The sequence below is a fragment of the Perca flavescens genome, chromosome 18 (assembly GCF_004354835.1).
Source record: "Perca flavescens isolate YP-PL-M2 chromosome 18, PFLA_1.0, whole genome shotgun sequence".
In the NCBI taxonomy this organism is placed as follows: Eukaryota; Metazoa; Chordata; class Actinopteri; order Perciformes; family Percidae; genus Perca; species Perca flavescens.
The window spans coordinates 13,005,606-13,027,806 of record NC_041348.1 but is presented as its reverse complement, the minus strand read 5'-3'; the positions used below and the strand labels follow the sequence as shown (position 1 = coordinate 13,027,806).

Genomic DNA, 22,201 nt, shown 5'->3' with positions numbered 1-22,201 from the left:
ACACCAGCTCAACATGTGGAGAAATCAAAGGTTTGACAGGTCTGCCCTGCCTAGTTATAGTTGCTGATTAATGATTGGATAGTCGCTGTTCAGGGGTGGGATTAAGCGAATATTCAATAGGATAAGTCCACTAATGTTAAGGTCTGATTTAATAAATATCACATCGTAATGAGTTAAAGCAACTGATCTAAAACTGGACAACTGTGTTCTCCTATTGACCAGCAAGTTCTTGGATCCTCATTTGTTCTGACAAAATGAGTGAAATTCATTCAATCAGCATTTCAGAAGACAAATAGCATCCTGTTTCTAAGATAATTATACAGAATAGATGACTTTCTGATTGGACGCAGTCAGTTGACAATGATTTATATGAGCCAAGACAATCTAATCTATCCTAACATTTGGTTTGTGGCTCTATAAAAATGGACTCCATTCAGTTTACACAGACAATTTTGCAATAAAGATTCCTGTCATGCTTTCGGTCAACACAGTGGATGTGCTCATGTGTCAGCCGATGAGGCGTTGTAAACACAGACATGTTTTCCAGGACAACAGTGTTGAAACAGTATTAGTACTGGTGTTCAGGGAATGAGGGGATCTGCCGTTGAGCACCATCTTTCCTTCCTCCTCTTTTCTGTGACAATGTAGAAAGTTATTTCTCATTCTTTGGAGGCTCAAAAGCAGCGATCCGGCCTAAATTTAGCACTGCTTGACCATCACATAGATTAGCGTCTGTGATGTGATGTCTTAATATGGCCTTGAACCCAACACAACCCTGCATAAAAAAAGTCCCATATTATCCGCTCATGTCATCTTCTTTGTGTGTGTGTATTGCGTTTTTACTATGATTCCTGCATGACAGCACACACAGACATGCTAGAGCATATATGCAGCCAGACTCGTGCATGCTGTATTTGTGCATCACTGAATGCATATGCACTCACATAAATACTCACATAACCCTAACCAGCCACACACACACACACACACACACACACACACACACACACACACACACACACACACACACACACACACACACACACACACACACACACACACACACCGTATTATGGTGGGCTGCTAATGACGTAGTGTAACACAGAGCACACAGATGCGCTGGCTGAATAGATTAAAGCATTCATCCAATGACACAGCTGTGCTCTCTTTGATGCCTGGGCATGAAACTGCAGGAAATTACAACAAAAGAGGGATGCAGAGACTTAGCTGATATTTAAAAAAAGAGATCCACTTTGACGTGTATGGCATGTTAATGCTGTGTAACTTCCGCAGCTGCAGGCAATGCTCATCCAGTGAACCCATTAGATTGATTGATAGATAGATATACTTCTCTATTTGTGGAGTACTTGTTATGCTATGAGACCAATATGAAATCTTAAACTATCTAACTATCTTATGTAATTACTGGCCAACTATTCACAATTAGCAACTACATCACGCACCTATTGTTTGCAGTCTAATATCATTTAAAAGCATTATTGTACAGATGAACTGGTGTCTAGGTTTGTGTAGGCCTACAGGAAGCATTCTCATGCGTTTGGACTGATTCGCTAATTCGTAGCTGGGTTCAATGTAGCTATCAATTAGTGTAAGGAGATGCTAAATGTGCAGCACATAGGCTTGTTAGCGGTATGTACTCCATGGGGGTTTGTTGTGGGCCTGCTTGCCGGGCTGTTTTTTCGGTGGAGTTCCAGCATTCTTACAGGACTCAGGTTGTCCAGAGTTCAAAGTGCTGCCAGTGTAGCTCTAATTAAGCCATGCAGGAGTTTCTTTTAAACCCCAGTGTGTTTATGAAAAAGGAAAAAAACAACTCCTTAAATCAGTAAGATGCAGAAAGAGGAGGAGGAGAAACAGCATGCTGCTGAAATATAAATTGGCTGCACATCTTTGTTTGTTGTGGGTTTTACTGCAACAGAGCTAAAAAAAATGGTGGACCCCTCTAATGGCAACAGTTAAGCCCAGATTTCTAATTGGTTAACAAAGGGATCATGTAATTCTGAAGTGATTATCCTTGGATCCATGTGGGTAGATTAGGCAATTGTCTTGTCACTCATGCATTACCATTCCTCATGTAGCAACATATACACGGGTCTCTTCTGTTTACAGTATCTGGGTAAAAATAGCATGACCTCCTTCACCTAAAAAGCAGAAACTTCTTTCAGCCCTGTAAGCAGCTGTATCGTCACTTTTGTAAAAAAGGCAGTTCTCCTGATTGTGCAGTTGTGCAGCATGCTATAATGCATTATGAATTATTTGGCTTTGTTTTCCCCTGTTGTTCTATTATCCTTCCTGCTAGGCCTGTTCATTTCCTCTGCCTCGGATGGCTGTGCCACTGTGCATTTCCCTCCCTGTAATTTGTAATTTATCCATCTGCTGAAATGGACCGTGAGTGTGTGTGTGTGCTGAGTAATAGGAAACGTTGTGTTTAAAATGTGATGATTGCTCTGGCCCTCGTGGTTTACAAGCAGACAAGGTAATGATGGCTGCTACTTTCTCAGCTAGCTCCAGTCAATCCCCCTGAAGTAAGTGTGTGTGTGTGTGTGTGTGTGTGTGTGTGTGTGTGTGTGTGTGTGTGTGTGTGTGTGTGTCTCTGTCTGTCTGTCTGTCTGTCTATATCTTTATGAGCAACACAGTTTCTAAATATGTTTTTCAGCTGACTGAAACGACCAAAGTCTCAGCTGATCAGCTGCAACAAGCAAGCTAATTAAGCTAATGTTAGCTCTCCATTAATTGGTTAAAAACACGGTCTCCGGATGTCCTTTTTTATAATTCTGGGGACTTTCATTTAAATAAATGTCTGTTAAGTCACTATCTATTGCTGGATGAGATAGAATTTTGAGCCTGTGGCCCACTCATGAAAGTCCTTACATTTGCAGTATTAGGAACTGGGTGTTTGGTGACATTCCCATCACCCAGAAGGGTTTAATCCATTCCTTACATTTATCCTCTTGTAGTTTTGGTTTAGGAAAGGCCAAACAAAATCCACCCTCCTCCAAACTATAAATACAGCCGCATCCACGCTTCCTCAGAATGTGGAGGAATCAAAGTTTGACAGATCTGCGGCCGTGCCAGGTGATCTCTTGAATCTCTCATATCATCAAGGATTTAAAGGATCTTAAAAAATAAGTGGCATTAGTAAAGCATATAATCTGACAACTCACAGTAAAAAAAAGTGTAATTTGATGACTTAATTGCTATTAGCTATCTTTTGACTGTCCTTGGAAAAAAAGACACGCATGATGCCTGGCCTGCAACATCTCATCTTGCTCATGCCAATCATTGTCTTTGTCAGAACATCTGTGTGAAGTGTATGTGGATGTGCTACAATCTATTTATATTAGTGCTGTCAGTTAAACGCGTTATTAACTGCGTTAACGCAAACCCATTTTAACGGCGTCAATTTTTGTATCACGAGATTAACGTTCTTTTTGGCCTAGCAAACAACAGGCACGCCACACACCCTTGTTTGGGCCAAAGAGTAGTAGGCTAACGTTTTGAGTGGATGGCGAGCGCAAGACGCCGAAATGGATGCCAATAAGATTCTGAATGGAAAGTTTACTTTTAAAAAGTTGCCAAATGGTTCCATTGACAAGACCAAAGTGATCTGTGTGTTTTGTCGTTGTGAACTGATCATCGCAGCACGTCCAGTCTGAAATACCACTTGATGACCAAGCACACAGCTGATGCAAATTCTCCGCCCCCTCGTCAAAGCCAGGCGACAATGGATGACTTCAGACAGAAGCACATGGACACCACAACTAAGAACAAACTTACTGCAGCCATAGCTAAATGGGTCCAAGTGAGAATGTTAGTGTGAAATTGAACACTACAGTATATATATGTTGTTTTCAATAAAAAACATTTGCACAAAGCAAGCTGATCCACTTTTCCATGTTGATAAGAACATTAAAATGAGAAAAAATATTGGGACAAAAAGAAATCAAGGGACATTTAGAATAGATAAAAATGTGCGATTAATTGCGAGTTAACTATGACATTAATGCGATTAACTAATTGACAGCACTAATTTATACCATTTATGTGATCCTGTTAATGCCAAACATGTATTTATATTTACTTTGTAGTCAGATATTATTGAGAGACTTTAGAGCGGAACAATTTTATCCAATTATACTTTAAATAATGAGATGAACTGATAAGATAAAAGAGAGTGAAACAATGAGAGGAAAGAGATGGAGGGAAATAAGCTTAGTTAAACTATGATATATGCTTAGTCTCACTTTGTATGAGTTGCACATCTGATTTTAACAGGCTCAGTATTTTCTGCTTCTACTCCTTCTTTCTGGGATACAATGAGCAAGGCAGGGGTAGTTAGAGAAAAATAGAGCCAAAGCAATCAAGGAAATACAGAAAAAGCTTTTACTACTTTTACTACTTCAATAACATTAAGAGAGGTTTAGCATCGCTACAGGACACTTTATACACAAAATGGGTGATCATTTTGCCTTCATCTTGTGTTAGCACTGAACAGTGACCTAAATATACCTTTCATTTACCTATTCATTTTCAGTTACTCTCTTCAGTGATTTAAAGCTTTTGGTCATTTCGCCATCTCCAGCAAAAGTTTTTTTACTGACTATCTCCTGTCCACTGTGGTTTCTACACACTTTGGCTTGTGACCCCTTAGATTCATGTTGTAACCCCTTAGGCGAGTCCCGACCCCCAGATTGGGAACCATCGCCACAGAAACTCACTGGAATTACACATGTCACATAGTTTCTGGTAGCTGCTACCCACAGGACTCAGTGGCTTATGGGATGTGCATATCTGTAGCTTTTCCACAGAACTCACACACACACACACACACACACACACACACAAAGAGGATGGATACCCGAACCGAGCCCGTCGGGATCCGGCGGTGCCCGTCTGGATCCGGCGGTACCCGACGGGCCGGGCCGGGTTCGGACAGATATTTAGAAATTATGTTTGGGTTCGGGTCGTGCTCGGTCACATCAGCGCGATAAGGCATTGAACATTTTAAATGAAACAGCTTGTTGCCCCGTGTGTGCTGATGCAGTGGTGTAGTCTAATGTATTGTAGTGGGTATACTGTACTGTATATAAATATAATGGCCTAATATATGGGCCAGAATCTGCCTTTGGGGGTGGGCATATCCTAGTGGGGAGTCTGGGTGTCCTCCCCAGGGAAATTTTGAGCATCAAAGACTTCATTTCCTGCATTCGGATACACTTTTATGCACCAATTTACGGTGGAAATGCCTTTATTTAGCCTATGCAAAGAAGAAAAACACAGATGACAATTCAAAATATATAAAAAATATAATGGAAAGTATGTTGTTGCGTGTCATTGGGCGTTTTTAAGTGGGTATATGGAAATCCTGGAGCTTTCTTAGTGGGTATACTGCGTATACCTGGGTATCACGCAGACTACACCACTGTGCCGATGCGTGCTCGTCTGTTGACATTTCCGAATGCCTTCCTACAGTTGCTTAACAAAAGCGGGCTTTCCACACAAACAAACGTATAAGTGTCATTAGTATGAGAAAAAAAATTTGATTTTAGGGGTCGGATCGGGCTTGGACATAAATATCTAAATGCCTGTCGGACGCGGGCCGGTCTCGGACAGAAAAATGCGGCCCCATCCGCACTCTAACACACACACACACACACACACACACACACACACACACACACACAGTGGCCCTAATCCCAGCATGTTATCAGTAAGCATCAGTGTGTGAAGTCATGTGGACTGGTATGAGTCAGGGGCTGAGCCTCAAACTCTGTGCAGCTGAGATCCGATGGTGAGAGCATCTCCACTGGACGCATGACATCCTTTCACACGCCAACCCACCACTGCCTAGCAGCCCACATTAGCTCACAAGCTGTATGGTGGAGAGAGAAGACTGCCTATATTTAGCATTTCATGTAGACAAGGACTCTGTAGTCAGGAGACCAGTCAACAACAGTAAAATACAAACTTAGTCAAAATTCTCGGCTTTTACAGTTCTGACTGCTGCTGCACTACTACTAGATGTTTCATCAATTACGTATGCCATTTGTTTTATCTTCCAGAAGACGAACAGATGCTTTGTTCCATGCTCTGGAGACTGGATAGAGAACAGATTTTGTTAATCCACAAATGCTTCGCTATTGAATGTCATTTTATGAGTACAGTATGTACAGTAGATCAATCTGAACTCATTTTCTATTTCATGTCTGTCTGTATTTGTTTGGTTTTCTGGAATATTACTCACTGTGCACTCCAGCATGTAGTGCTGTTACCCTGTGCATGCAGGTCAGTTCATGGTGATGTCTTTGACCATGTTGATTATCTAATGCAGGTTTACACTTTTAAAGTATGGATCAGTGACATCACACAAAAATATTTTAGATTTGCTATTCTATAATGTGGCTTATACAGTATAAAACATAATAAACCTTCATCAAAGGGCCAACGTAAACTGAGACTGCATTAACAGGGAATATAAGAGGCTGAAGCTCTTTTAGAGGAAAGCAAGGCTGCTGATATTAAAGAGAATATTTCAAAGACAAAAGCAAAGTGAACATCAGCATTACCTTTCCGAGATGAAAGGAGGCCAAGGAGTGATGCAGATGTGTCTTATTGAAAGCTGCTGAATTAGGTGCTGTTTTTTGGAACTGGTTGAGTTTGCTTCTTAGTTGTTAGTCTGCACAGAGTGACTATTGTTATTTTTGGACTGGTGCCTAAATTGAATTACTGCTTGTTAGATCAATAGAGCTGATACTTTTAGCCACTGACTGTCTTTTCCTAACGTCGATTTAAGTGTTTTTCTTTGGCTTGTTTGGTATTTGCTTGCGCCAAATCCACTGAACTATATTACACAGTATGTTTGACACACAGTATCTATGTGATGTAGATAGTACAGTCTTTGTCGACATAGTTTTATATTTTGCATTCTGAATCTTTACACTGTATGTGCGCTGTGCCACCACCGAGGAAATGTCTTGCAGAACACAATATCATTCTAATGATTCTGTATGAAGGTTAAGTGAGATGTAGGTCAACATTTTCAGGCTGCTGATCAATGTCTGCTGCCCTACAACATAGTATAAAATTAGGGCTGCGTGATATGAGGAAAATATCCAATTGCGATTATTTTGACTGAAACTGCGATTGTGATATGATTAACAATAGTGGAGTGAATGATACGTTTTGTAAATTAAAATGATTATAGTGTGATTAAAGCAAGGATCTGTACCAAACAAAGATTTTTTTCTTTAGTCTGTAGGATAGGATTTGTGGGCCACGACGTCTCCGCAGCACCACAATACTTAATTCAGAATGGTTTGACACTTATTTTGCCTTTTACAAACTCCGCTGCGATTTGGATATTGCACTAGTCCATATTGCGATTTCAGTAAAATTGCGATTAATTGTGCAGCCCTACATAAAATAAGCATTTGGGGGACTAGGTGTGAATTACCTTTCAATCAGGTGAGGTGTAAACATTACAAAATTATATGAGTCTAATAGCTACTCCAGACTTGATGGCTATATCTTTGACCCTTGTTGATGATCCTCCTCACTGTAATCCTGCTTGGCTCTCCCTCTAGATTCATTCATCTCCAGCATCTCACCTACTAAGCCAAAAGGCCCTGACACACCAAGCCGACAGTCGGTTCTAGTTGGGCCTTTGTCGGCCTGTTTTTGGGGCCGCCAACAGCGGTTGTCTGCTGAACAGCCTGGAAACAAGAGTGAGGAAAACAAACAAACCACTGTGACAGGCACACACAAGGCTCCTTTCATTTTTCATCTCATCTGATCAATAACACACATAGCATAACATGTCTTTTAAAGGATCTCTACATACCTACATATTACAAAATAAACTAATATCCTACACCGTGATATTTAATATAAACACCGATATAGACCTCTCTCTGCGCCCTCTGCACCGCTAAACAATTAGCCCCATACCAAGCAAGCTAGCTTACCAGGCAGCCGGCCAGCCTCTAAATGGTTACATGCTGCCAGTCCGACACGCCGCCACTCCAACATGCTGCTATTCAGACATGCCGCTATTCCGACATGCTGCTATTCCCTACCCCTACCCCTAACCCTAACCCTAATGGAAACAAAAATTGTCGGAGTGGTGGGACGTTTAAAAACAATGGAAGTGCCGCCACTCCAACAATTAGACGTCAATGTCGGAGTGGGGGTATGTCAGAATGGATGGCGGAACTCCCTCTAAATTAGTCAAATGAAAAAACTTAATGTTTAATTCACACGCTCTTGTCAAATCTAAGGAAAGCACATTGCAATCACCAGATGAGTGACATGTTTGTTTTACGGTAACCAGTGTATGATGAAGGCATGTTGGGTGGAGGAAATTAGCAAGGTGGCCGTCGTCGGCAGCCGTCGGCTTGGTGTGTCAGGGCCTTAACAGTTTATAACACAGCTTTTCCTTTTTGCTTGGCCTTTTTATTTGCTTGGGGGCCTGGGGGCATTCAATAGTGGTGGATTTTGCAAATGCCTAACTGTACAGTGTTAATAATCAGTCAGCAAGCATGCAATAATATAATTTAAATAGAAAGGTTTGAAAAAAGAGACCCACAAAATTAACCCAGCAGGCCTGAGTAAATGTTTGTTGGCAACATTTTCCATCACAAGCATCTCACTTGTTAGCTTCAGTGTTTAAGACATGATTGGCTTTGAAACAGGCAACAGAAAACAAAGCAGAAGGAACTAGAATGCAATATGTAGCTTATCCCAATGCTCTTATTCTTCATTGCTTATGGGCAGCACCTGATATCCTGCTGTTCTTTCCTTTGAAGTTGTTTCTTGCATCCAAGAAAAAAAGCATGGCTGTCTGCCTGCTGTCATAAAGTATGTGCCTGATTGAACCCATGTAGTCCAGTCAAATTCCTGTCTCCTATACATTACTGTGCTCTCAATAGGAACAAAGCAGCTCCCTCTGTTCAAGCCTGACAAGACAGTGGTAATGTAGGTCAACAGGTATGAGCTTCAATTTACCATTTGCAGCTAAAGACAAGTGGGGTGGAAGAGGAAGCAGTGGGATGTAAGCATCATACAGAGAGAATGGATAGTGCAGGGTGGAAGAGATAGAGAGGGAAGAAAGGAAAATGATTGGTCCACTGACTGTAGTGGTGGTCTGATTAATGTTTTATAAGTATCACTACGCTGTTTGTAGGTTAGACTTATCTTTCCTCTCCCATGTGTGGGCTAATGGTGGAGATGTGAGTCATACTGGGCTGAGTTGTTGAGATAACTCCGTGCTTTGTGCTTTGTGCTTTGTGTGTGTGTGTGTGTGTGTGTGTGTGTGTGTGTGTGTTGTTTTTCCAATGCAATTAACAAGCTATACAATTAACCAACATTACGTTTAATTTAGAGAGAATAAAACCATTTAATTTCAAAATTTGAGGCTGAATAACAGTCTTGCCAGATTTGTTTATGGTGCTATGGTTGCATGTGCTTTTAGGCCTTCATTTTTTATCGGACAGCTGAAGACATGAAAGGGGAGAGAGAGGTGAAATGACATGCAGCAAAGGGCTGCAGGTCAGAGTCGAATCTGCGGTCGCTGCGTTGAGGAGTTAACCTCTATATATGGGCGCGCGCTCTACCAGGTGAGCTACCCAGGCGCCCACAGATGTGTTTACAGATGCCTTCCTGTTTAATTTTTTTTTATTGTAGTAGCATACGGTTGCAAATGACTTAAGCTTATATGTCAATTATGTTATGGTAACATTTCACACCAAGTGGTTAAGTCATGTTCTTGATAGTTCTTAATTTTCCTTTCTGCCCACACATGTACATGGTCACATGACCTTTTGCTCTTTAAAAACGAGGTCACATTGGGGCCTCTCGCTGCATGTGTGTGGCTTTCTGAGGATTAATAGTCACACTAGAAGTGGCTTGAAGCAGTGGTGTAAACTGGATAGTCCTCTGCTGTTATGGTGAAAATAATTCCAGGCTGCATCATCTGTCAAAGCTGACATATTTCTTGGTGTCCTTGGCTGAAATGTGAGGGATTGATACGCTGTCAGAGCCGTGTTATCCAGCTCATAAACAGCGAGCCTTGCAGCAGCTTTTACATGACCCCTTTGTGTACAAGTTCCACACATTGAACCTGTCCTGCTTTTAATAGGTCTTAGTTTGACAGAAAAGCTGTCAAGTGCCTGTTTAATGAAGAGATGTATTGCTAAAATGTGCTAAACCCCTCCCCCAAATGTATAGAAAAGACACAGGGCCCTATCTTGCAACCAGCGCAATTGACTTTGTACACCGACGCATGTATCGTTCCTATTTTGCACCCGACGCACAGCTGACTTTTCCCTCCACAGACTCATGTCGGTAAATTAGTGAATGAACTTGCGCTCCAAAAAGAGGAGGCGTGTTCCGGCGCGAACGTTCCCTGGTGCTATTTTGCAGTTTCAGAAAACAATTCCGTCTAAAGTCAGTGGTGCATTATTGTAGTAATGTAGAGTGTGCACACCGCGCATACACTTTGCTTCTCTCATCTCACGGACCCAGCAGTTCCCATTTTTGCAAACTACATAAATACAAGGAAAAATATGACCTTGTTTTACGCAATATTTCCATGAATCATGGATGTGTTGATGACATAAATGAGGAAATATTAGAGGACTTAAGGAAATGTGATGTTGAACTGCATGTGCCGATGCCACTTAACCCAAATGCCCCAGCAGCAGCACGGGAGAGGAGAGACAGAAGTCTATAGTGAGGTAATCTCGGTCTAATGTTAGACTACATTGCAAAAATATCACCATGCATTCATAACCTCGTGATTCAGTGAGAGTGAGCCCAAAACATCGGAAAGTATGTTTTTGTGACATTTCTTTATTTACATTTTGTCAAAAAGAAAAATCAGTAGCAAACGTCGGTTTCCTCGGCTGTGAACCGCTCCTGGCGTGCGCCCATGGATGTATTAAGAGCGTGCGCCCAGCAAATCCGCCATTATAATAGCAATCCGCCATGGAACAAGCGCGTCTGCTTTTAAAGGGAATGTGAGATAACGCTCTGATTGGTTTATTGCACGTTATGGCCAAACCACACCTATGAGTAATGTAACTACTTCAGACCAACGCATTTTAGATTTGCGTCGGGCGCAAGAGTCATTTATCCCGCCGGTATAATAGCAACAACGCCCGAGATCCACCCATAAAGCTACTTGTGTTTGGCGTTTGATACTTGCGTTTCAGATCGTTAAAATAGGGCCCTCAATCTTTTGATGTCATTATAGCTGTCTTACTCCTGCTCTGAAAGCACCTTGGCCATGTTATACTATACCACTGTAAAACACACTTCCTTATCCACAAACCCACGTACATGCAGGACACATGTTGGCAGTTTTCAGCTGGAGAACATTCTTATACAACAATACATCCCAATCATAAACACTGTGCATGCAGCTCTACCCAGTGAAAGGATGCCACGCCGTGCAGCGGCTGGACCCACAAATCCTAAACCTACATCTTTTACATCTCAGCCTTAACCATTTTCCCATAACATCGGGAGGTAAGGCTTCTTGGCGAGCTATCAATAAGAAATGATTAGGTTGAGGGTTTAACATGCTTGTGTAGATAATGGGTTGGAAGGGAGGAGGCTTTCAAAGAACAGAGTGCTTTTAGCCCAGAAAACCACCAGCAGGGAGAAGAGAGTTTTTAATGGTCAGGACCTGGAGGCTGTGGGTTACTTTTCAAGCATCATCCATCACAGATGCTTAATGACTTATTTAGAATTGTAACCAGTAACGCTAATGTACATTATTCTTTTAATATATAGTCTATAAAAGAAAAAATTGGGGGCGCCCTGGTAGCTCACCTGGTTGAGTGTACGCCCCATGTATAAAGGTCCTCAGTCGTTACCGCAGCGGCCCAGGGTTCGTTTCCGACCTGCAGCCCTTTGCTGCATGGTATTCCTCCTCTCCTTTCATGTCTTCAGCTGACCTCTCAAATTAAGGCCAAAAATGCCCCAAAAATATTCTTAAAAAAAGGAAAAGTTGATGATTATCATTTTCTATCATCTAGAGGAAAAAAAAATGGTTGTAATTTATTGATTACAAGTTAGGACAAAGGTACACATTAAGGATCAGCAATCAGCAATAGTAATACAACCTAACAGGAGACGTTGGATACTTTTGCACCGTGAGTTAATATGTACACATTGCAGGCAGGTCAATAACAGGGACGGTTCTATCGCCGTTAACACATATTAATAGATTTAACAGACATTATAGACATTTATTGCTACGGTTGTTGCTCATTGTGCATCAATAGCTGACCATCACATAAATCCACATAGACACACACACACACACACACACACACACACACACACACACACACACACACACACACACACACACACACACACATTCACCCAGATGCTAACATAAACAAATAGTCACAGAGTGCCCTGCGGCGTTGCCAGTCATTCTCTTTATGTCTGACTGCTTCTCATTGAAATGGCAAGACTATGAAAAGACTGCTCTCAGTTTAAAAAAAAAAGAAGCATTTGTCTCTTCAGTCTGGTTGTGGATGCTGTCTGCATACAGATGTTAGCCCTGGGGCACTGAAACTAATACCATATGGCAGAACCTTCTTTTCACATGCTTGATAGTGTTGATAGCAGGACTGAGAAATGGTTATTCTTTTTTTTTTTATCAGTGCATAGGTTCTGTCAGCCTGGTCTCACAGAATTCCGTTAAATGAGCATGAACTGTTAACAGCGAATTACGTGGTGGTGGCACGGAATGTGTGAAAATTCTGTGTGGCCACCAAGGAAAACAATGCCATTGTTAAGTCAATAAGAAGATGATGTAGCATTAAGAGCGACTACGGTAGCCAGTAGTATGAAAGCCCGAAAATCCGCATAGGGAGGTTGGTTGGGTCAAACACAGGACTTTCACCCAGGAGACCAGGGATTGTGTCCCGCGTGTTACGTTTCCTAAAACCTTCCTTTCTTGTTTTCCTAAACTCAACCGTCCCGTTGTTGTCCCGTGTCCTGTTATTGTTTTCCTAAACCCAACCGTCTTGTTGTCCTGCCATGACCTTTTCCTTAACTTAAGGGGCCGTGTTCATTTCACGGAATTCTTCTGTGGGCAATTTTCGGCAATTCCGTGAAACTGCCACAGACATAGCTATATCTATGGCCACGGATTTTGAGTTAAGGGGCCGTGTTCATTTCACGGAATTCTGTGAGATCAGGTTGCTTCTGTTGTGCAGAATAGAAACATGGCTTTATCTACTTTTGCTTATTGGTTAAGTCATACAGTATGGTGGACTTCCAGTGTATTATTTTATATACTGTGTGTGGACAACTAACAACCACAAGAAAAAGAAAGTCTCACAACAGGTGCTAAGGCAAGATATACAGTACAGCCCAAAGGTTAAGACACACCTTCTCATTCAATGCGTTTCCTTTTTATTTTCATGACTTTTTACATTGGAGATTCTCACTGAAGGCATCAAAACTATGAATGAACACATATGGAATTATGTACTTTACAAAAAAGTGTGAAATAATTGAAAACCTGTCTTATATTTTAGATTCCTCAAAGTAGCCACCCTTTGCTTTTTTATTAATAAGGAAAAAAATTCCACTAATTAACCCTGACAAACCACACCTGTGAAATGAAAACCATTTCATGTGACTACTTCATGAAGCTCATTGAGAGAACACCAAGGGTTTGCAGAGTTATCAAAAAAGCAAAGGGTGGCTACTTTGAGGAATCTAAAATATAAGACATGTTTTCAGTTATTTCACACTTTTTTGTTAAATACATAATTCCATATGTGTTCATTCATAGTTTTGATGCCTTCAGTGAGAATCTACGATGCAAATAGTCATGAAAATAAAGGAAACGTATTGAATGAGAAGGTGTGTCCAAACTTTTGGCCTGTACTGTACATACTGTGTACAAGTAGTTGCATAGACTTTTATAAACATCTTTATTGCTGTTTTTTTCACATTTTGGTCCACTGTGGAGGTTATTGTTTCTGTTTTATAATTGTGTTCTTTTTTCCCATCCACAAGGAGGTGGGTTGCAGGAAAAAGAAATGCATTACAGAGAATTGAAAAATTGAATCTTTGACAAATAGTTTTCTTTAGCTGTGTTATGTTTCAGTGACATGGTGTTTGTTGAAAACACTGTTGGCAGTATAGGTAAACTACTATATTGGGTAAATGCTCTCCAAGTCTCTTTGGACTTGTGTGTGTGTATGTAAAAGTCATGCAGGACTGAACCTTCAGGGTCTGCGTGAGTTAAGGCTGTGCATATAATCAAATTTTTAATCTGTGATTACTATTTTGGCTCATAACAATCACAAAAACAGAGTAATCGAGAAAATTTATTTTGCACATTACATTTTGCAAGTAAACTCTTATTTTGTCTTGTGTTCTGAATGAGAAAAACAGGAAAAGTATCACTTTTGATTTAACTGTTTCACTGGTTTTTAATTCAATAATTGCAACATCTTTCCAAAAATCAATGAGTAATCATGTTAAATAATCGCAATTTCAATATTGACCAAAATTATCGCGATTAGAATTTTTTTCCATAATTGAGCAGCCCTAGTGTGAGTCAGGGGTTATTAAAACATATACAGACAAAAGAAAAGTTAGTTATTATTGACCTGATGATTTGGTGCACACTACACCAGTGGACGTGGCACACATTTCACAGAGGCAAATGAGGTACTTTAAAACCATTAGCACCTGATTGTCACAATTTGCATCTAAAATCGTACTCCTTCTTGAAGTCATAACTCAATCAAATCAAAACACACAGACATGACACATATTTTTAAATTCAGTGCGACTTACACTTTCACAGGATGCAATTATCTGTGATGTCTGTTGAAAATGAATGTCCATAAATCTGCTTAGAATTCATAGAAAATTGTCGCTCCTTATGATCCCAAAACTTGTCTGAGAATCGTCTTTTCTTCAGTATCAAAGTTATCTAGTGATAAGTGTCTGTACATGCATGGGTACATTGCAGACAGGAACTACAGATAGATAATTCAGCATACTTTTAATGCTGCCAATTTGCCAAAATGAAAAACAAATATAGGTTTGACAGGGGCACTCCCTGTCAGACAAGTCATTTTGAGTGCATTCAAGTGTGCAGTTAAACTTCCAGTTAAGAATTAAATGGACATTCATCATTTAAATGATGATCAGGGGTATGATGAAATGTGAGAAGGTTCTTGACTTGACAATCTATATTCCAACCTTTACCTATAGCCATTAACCTAATGTAGTAACCAAAGAATAATATTGTCCATACAAGCAGCCAAAATGGGATGTGGTGTCTGGGCCTAACCTTGGTGAAAGGCTTAGGAGCTTGGAGTGGACGTGTTCCTTCGCGTTGAAGGGAGATGGGGAGGCCCGTGATAGTATTTCAGGCACTATTAACTGGAAGCAGATCCAGAACAAGCTGGAGGGATAACATATTCCATCTAGCCTGGCAACGCCTCAGGAGGAGCTGGAGGATGTGGCTGGGCAAAAGGATGTCTGGGCTAATCCAGTAAGCGTCCAGCAGAAGACCAGGTGCAGGATAAGTGGCGGAAAATGGATGGACAACATTGGTTAGCCATTTCCCATTTAACAAAGTCTTGGTCTCTGAAATGATATGTGAAAGCACTAGCCTCTCCTTTAATATACTAAAACACTGTGAATCCTCCAGTGAGATTTCATCTAAGATCCACATAAAAGTTATTGAATAAAAGAAGACACTATCAGAGACTCCGTTTGCTCTAATGTGTTTTTAAAGTTGGGACGCACAGCTGCACACATACACACAGTAACACGTGCACACACTCTTACTCAGACAGTGACACACACTCTTCTGTCCTCAGGACTGCAGAGATCTCATTTAGATAACTCCCAGAGTCGTCCTTCCCTGCTATATTCATCCATTATGTTACCACATGAGGAGATAGCAACAACTCTAGCTGATCCTTAAAACCGATAGTGAAAGATCAGCGAGAGACTTGAAGAAAAGTGTCTGAACGGGATGTCTCAGATTCTCTTGAATGTCTTTTGCAGTGATTTTGATTTGGCTAAACATTACACCACCAACGAATAACAGCCTGTGCTTTGCACTAAAATACTTTGCAGGAATTAGCATGTATCTCGCTAACAAGCATTCGTCTTGTGACAGTTGTGATGTAGACGCCCATGCCGCGATGATTTTAAAGAGTGGGGTACTTAGCATAGCCAAATCAGCCTCAACTGCCATAATTCTAGTTGTCTCTTTCTTTAGTCTGCTGCTCCCCACCTAAAAAGCACTTACATCCCCCCTCTGCATGTGTGTTAGAGAGAGAGAGAGAGAGAGAGAGAGAGAGAGAGAGAGAGAGAGAGAGAGAGAGAGAGAGAGAGAGAGAGAGAGAGAGAGAGAGACTGGATAAGACCCTTGAAGGTGGCATGTGTATTTATATCGTTGTGCTTGTGGAGGGGTGTGTCTGCTGCTCAAGTCTTTTAACCATCAAACACATTCTCTCTTCCCATAATGCTAAAGCAGCTTTGTGGGCAAGTGGGCCGATATCAAAACCTCATAAGATACAGTAGGTCAGCCACAGGCGACCTGCAGATTGAGATAATACAAATAATTGTTAGTTGCACACCCAGCTGTCTGCCCTATGACTTCTATGTAAAAGGATGTCATATGTCCTCTGATTGTCAGTGAATTTACTCTACGTCGTTGAACAACGGTCCATCCCTACTTGGTAAACTGGGATACTTAAGATATCCTGCAATATTCATGTAATGTCTTGACTAAACTAATTATGCCATAGGCTCTGTCATGAATAGCATACTGTGTTTTGCTACTAGGTCATTCATCATCTTTCTTCATCCCTGTAATGCCAGATCCAGAGTGTTTAGGTGTTTTCAGGTCACAGAAGAAGTAGTTTTCTACCTTGAATTTGTCATAGAAACGTTTCACAGCTCGTTTGTGGTTCAAGTGGTTCATTTTAAAACATGTAGCAAAAAATGGAAATTCTGTGTAATGGAAATTCATCATGTTGCACTGCATGTTTCCGTTTGCCACTGAATATTTAATATATAGACATATACAAGGTTTCTGTGTAAAAAGGTTCACAGATAAACGTGCAGATATGTCAACTGCTTTTATCAGTGCCCTAACAGGTACTGGTCCTACTAACATGTTTAAACCATAAATCAGAATAGTCACACTGATTGGATAGAAGGAAGGTTCGGACCTTCTTTTTTTTTTTTTTTTTTTTTTTTTTGTCTCTTAAATGTTCACCGTTTTATTAAATTGTTATATTGTAATTTGGCCCACAGCCATTGCAGAGGTACACCATGTAATTACCCTCTACTCACCAACACAGTCTTTTTCCCTCTGTGACAGCCTCGCACTGCTTGTGTGTGTGTGTGTTTGTGTGTGTGTGTGTGTGTGTGTGTGTGTGTGTGTGTGTGTGTTTTGCCCTCAGCACAGGGCCTGTCCCTGGCTGCCACAGCTGAATGTCCCCTTGCATCGGCAAATGGCCAGACTGTCACAGCTGCCAACGGACCAGCGGTTTCTTTCTCTTTCTTCCATCTTATCTCCTCCGTCACACTATTTGTCTTCCTCTTTGTGAAAGAGGCAGTGATAGGGCGTGTGGTGGTGTAGCACTTGACACCAAAGTTGATTTATCCACACACGCTGGCATTAGTGGGAGACAGTTTTGAGTGTCCCACTAACACACACACGCACACACACGCATACGCACACACACGCACACGCACACACACACACACACACACACACACACACACACAGCCGGGACACAAACACCATCCTGTGGGAACACTTACGCTGTCTGTTGTTTTTGTGGTGCTGGTGACAGACCGACAAGTGGGAGGAGGACAGTGAAGGTCAGAGGGAGCTCAGTTTGGGACGCGGCTGGTCAAACCCAGTTAGACAAACAATGAAAGTGAAATGGGATGGGTCTGGGCTTAAGCCGTCTGGCCGTGCCTTGGCCCAGGCTGCTGGCGTAGGCACTTTTCTGTGCCCTGTGTATCTCACATTGGGAGTTATCAGAGTGTGCAGGCAGGGAGAGTCATACTGTAGCAGCAGCAGGCTAGCAGTAGTAGTAGCACCTCACTGGGGGCTGCAGAGGGTCCTGGATGTGACCTGATTTGTCAATTCGATAACTTCACTGAAGTGTCGCTCCTCCAGGGTATCATTGGCTTATAATTTAGCAATCATGGATCCGGCAGGCGACTCACTGTTTCATGTTTTGTTGAAAGAAAATTGAGGTGCATAATGGATTAATTAGGAGTGCAATTTGACATCAAAGTGCAACATCCGATAAGTCTCTGATTGTCCTGGACTGTCTCACCATGGCTTACCCAGAGCACTTTGATTGGTTGAAAGAAACCGTCAGTTATTTGCCAGGTAAGATCAGTGATTTAATGAATTTATGTATCAATTGAAATAAAAGTGTAGGAGTACTAAGATGTGATAATATTCATCATCAGAGCCATAATTTAACATGCTGCAGCTTCCTGATGATCCCAAGTCTTTAAACAGGATTTCAATGAGGGATGTTACAAACTTCTCAGCATGTTGTAAACACTGTGCGAATGATAAAAAATCGTCTTCTTCAGCTGAAGTTGTTTACTGATACAACTACGGGGATTGGGAGGTGAAATGCATGTCTGTGTAAACAGTTTTTGAGCCAATTAAGTCATCTGAAGGAACAAGGTCTGGAGAGAACAAGTGAATGCAAATGGGACTGAATTGAACAGCACACAACAAAGCAGGGCAGGACAAAAGAGGATAACAGAACCAAGACACTATTCACGGGGAACACATTTATTCCTCACTTTGTGCCTTTTTTTCACTGGGGAAAAGGATAACACCTTGAACAAAAATATACCATCAGGTTTTGGTTTTCGTGAAACATTTGACCTTTTAATTAAATTAGGAATTCCTCCTTTTTCCTGTAACGCTAAGTGAAGCAGAGAACTTTGACCCTCCCCTCAACTTGTTTATCAGAAGGAACTTGTGTCCTTTTCATGTTGTATTTTTAATTCATATTTGTGCACGAGTGAATGCTCTGCATCTCAATCACTAAATTATGCTTCTAAATTACATATTAAAGGATACAAAATTAATGTGGCGTTTGCAAAACACATGAATACGTCACGCTGCTGCAGAGCACTTAGGAACCAAAAATAGACATGGTATATACAGTATACTCACACACACACACACACACACACACACACACACACACACATACATGAATGAGTTCTTGTTTTGCTGTAGCATGAGGCAGGTTCCAGTGAAAGTGTGTGTGTGTTGAGGTGTTGTACAAAAGGGGAAATGCCTGTGGAGGCTCAGATGGTGACAGATGGTTTGAAGACAAATCAGCCTGGGAGTCAGGATCTCTGCCCTGGGACTAGTAGTTTGTGGCAGTGTGTTAGTGTGTATGTGTGTGTATGTAGAGTGTGTGTGCTCTTACGTATACACGCTTTACACGCCATGCCTTTGTGTGTCTATGCTTTGCTGGGCAGCGCTATGTTTTGTGAGTACAGTTAGTTAAACCTATGGTTTGTGTACCGTTGTGGTTATGTAATATGGCTTGTACTGTGACAGTTACATCAAGATATATTTGCTTTTACATATTTAAAGGTCAAATGCTCATGTGACGGAACACTATGCATTTGTAGTTAGCTTCACTCCGCTCTAGAGCCCACAGAGCTGTGGTTTATTAGTGAATATATACACACTTACAGATAGACACAGTTACAGCTCACTCCAGTCTTACACACCTAGAATAATGGAGTTTCATTATCTCCGTCGTATATTACCAGGTGCAATTTCTCATCGGAGTGACATTGTTACTCTTTGGCAGAATATCCTTGCAGGCATTAATCTCAAACTTCACAAAGTGCTTTACAGTCTGCCCATAAATTACAGCTCAAGAGGTGCTTATGTGGCAGCCAGGAGGAGTTGTGCAGTAAGTCGTTCCATTGGCCTCTGCATGGAGGCAATTCCCAGAGGCCTCTACACTTAAAGTACATCTCAGTCCAAACCTGTTTCAACTGTTGTGAAAGGGCTGCAGCTAAAAGCTCTGCAGGAGTAAGTTTGGGCCTGAACATGCACCTCCGTCTGCTGTCTTTACATGCATTCGGTGGTGTGTGTATGTGTGTGCGCGCACGTGTTGTTGTCTCTTAGCAGTTGAGCCTGGCCTAGACGACTTAAGCCCTGCTAGCTGTTAATAATCTCATTCCCAAGACGTATCATCTAGGTCAGGGGTTTACTATGGTCGTTACAGACCACAGAGAGGGTGAAGGATGGTGTCCCAAAAACATTTTTGTCTGTCTTAAAAAAACCTCCCTTGTTGAACTCAACCCAAAAGCCTTACTGATGCCATTCCAGCATGGCGCAAACGAGTTGATACAGATTTACTACTAAAAGTTTTTATTTTAGACCCAGTCTATTTATCACTTCCTCTACACTTCAAATCTGGTTCTTACTTGAATGTGGCATTATGGGATGTGTTTTTCTTTGGACATTGCTCTAAGGTAACAAGGGCTTCAGCTACTGCATACAGTCAGCTGATGATTCAGTGCAATATTGCGATCAAGCCTAGTTTTAGTCACTGCGTGTTTCAGCGTGGTGACTGTAGACGGCAACTTTGTAGTCCATATTTACAAAATATTTCAGCATTGCCTTCTGTCAGACTGTCCCTGTTGTTCAGCTTCATCCTTGATGTTGTCTTTATTGACTTTGTTTTAGGATTGCCATTTCTAATCAGCATAATGTCTACATGTCAGTGTTTCATCTTGCAGAAGCCACTTTGTGTGCATGCTCTGAAAATAATAACAAGGTCAGAAACCTTCGATTTATGGAGGTTTAGGTGGACATCAGCCAAAAGTGGAAAGGGTTGCTGACCTGTATAAGAGATTTGTAGCTCAGCACAAAATGGAAAAGATTAGAGTTTAGGATTATTAGGCTTTTGTTTTGTACAAACCCTTATCTAAGGGAGATACCTGTGAAGAGTATTTAAGTAATGCGGGGCAGACGTCCATTCAGTACAACTAACCGTCAAATTTATCACAAGTTTTTACGGCACTCATTTATGATAATTCTTTGTATTTCCTGTTGAGTTTCCAAACATCATAGCTTATGAATGCAATGCTGTGTGACAGCTGAATGACAAAGCTTTGTTGTCAGACCTTCACTTCAGCACATATATGCACCACCAGGAAAGATTCACAAATCACTCCGCAATTTAACCTAATCCACTTGCATGGATTGGGAAATGGTTGTCAGTAATGGAAGTTGTCATGGGATTTACTGGGCTGATTGTGGAAAAAGATTGGTATGGTCATTTAAATATGCAATTCAGTAGATGGGGTCATAGGATAGTAGCATAAACAGTTTTGTATAAGGTACTGCATTTTCTCACTATTTAAAAGCTGTATTGTAATATTATTGTGAATAATATGTAATAATATAGTCAATATTTAAACATGATTTTCTTTGATTTATACATAAACCCTGTCAATCTTTTCTTTTTGGCATATTCTTTACACACATTGGAGCAATACATTCTTGAGTATTTAATGTGTAAACCAAGACCGAAGGTGAATGCAGCATAGAAAGCAGAGTTGTGTAAACATGCCTGTGGCACAAGCTTTCTGTCTATGACTTAACACTTTTTTGATCCAGTATTGAGCTTTCCAAAGGCAGCAGTGTGCTGCTTACTAATCTCTTGTGCTATGATCGTGCTGCTCTATGCATCACAAAAGCCTTAAGCCTTCTCAGCTTCCATCCTCTTTACATTTTTGTCTCTTCTCTTTCCGTCGTTTCCTCCATCCGCTCATTTCTCTATCCCTTTAACTTTCCCACCATGCTCTGCTTCTGTTCTCATCTTCTGCCTCCACCCCCCTCCTTTCTCTCTCTCCCATCAATCTATCTCTCTATCTTTCCTGTTTGAGGCCACTTATTCAGTCTGCCTGTCTCTCCTGCAGGGCAGCAAAGGAAATGATTGAGAGAGATTACCATGATTAAATTTTTTGCTTTGTCTGTTTAAAGTTACATTTAGAAATAGACTCTTTGGTGACTTCTGTCATTGCATCTACCCAGAAGGTACTGCCAGGTCAAAAGAGTTAATAATTTGTAATAATGTCTTACAGTTGACCGTTC

The 22,201-nt window shown here is 41.1% G+C and overlaps 1 protein-coding gene across 3 annotated transcripts in view; it reads left to right on the top strand.

Annotated features, from left to right (window-relative positions):
- The window catches only part of pak5 (p21 protein (Cdc42/Rac)-activated kinase 5), a 69,238-nt gene that overhangs the window by 7,244 nt on the left and 39,793 nt on the right, over window positions 1–22,201 (top strand). For 2 of the 3 annotated variants that reach the window (XM_028605822.1, XM_028605821.1), the window contains exon 1: window positions 18,372–18,436. The exons of the other annotated variant lie outside the window; for it this stretch is intronic. In XM_028605822.1, the coding sequence (XP_028461623.1) occupies window positions 18,382–18,436 (55 nt within the window). In that variant the 5' untranslated portion in view covers window positions 18,372–18,381. Of the gene's footprint in view, window positions 1–18,371; window positions 18,437–22,201 lie in introns of those variants that run through there. 3 annotated transcript variants of the gene reach the window in all.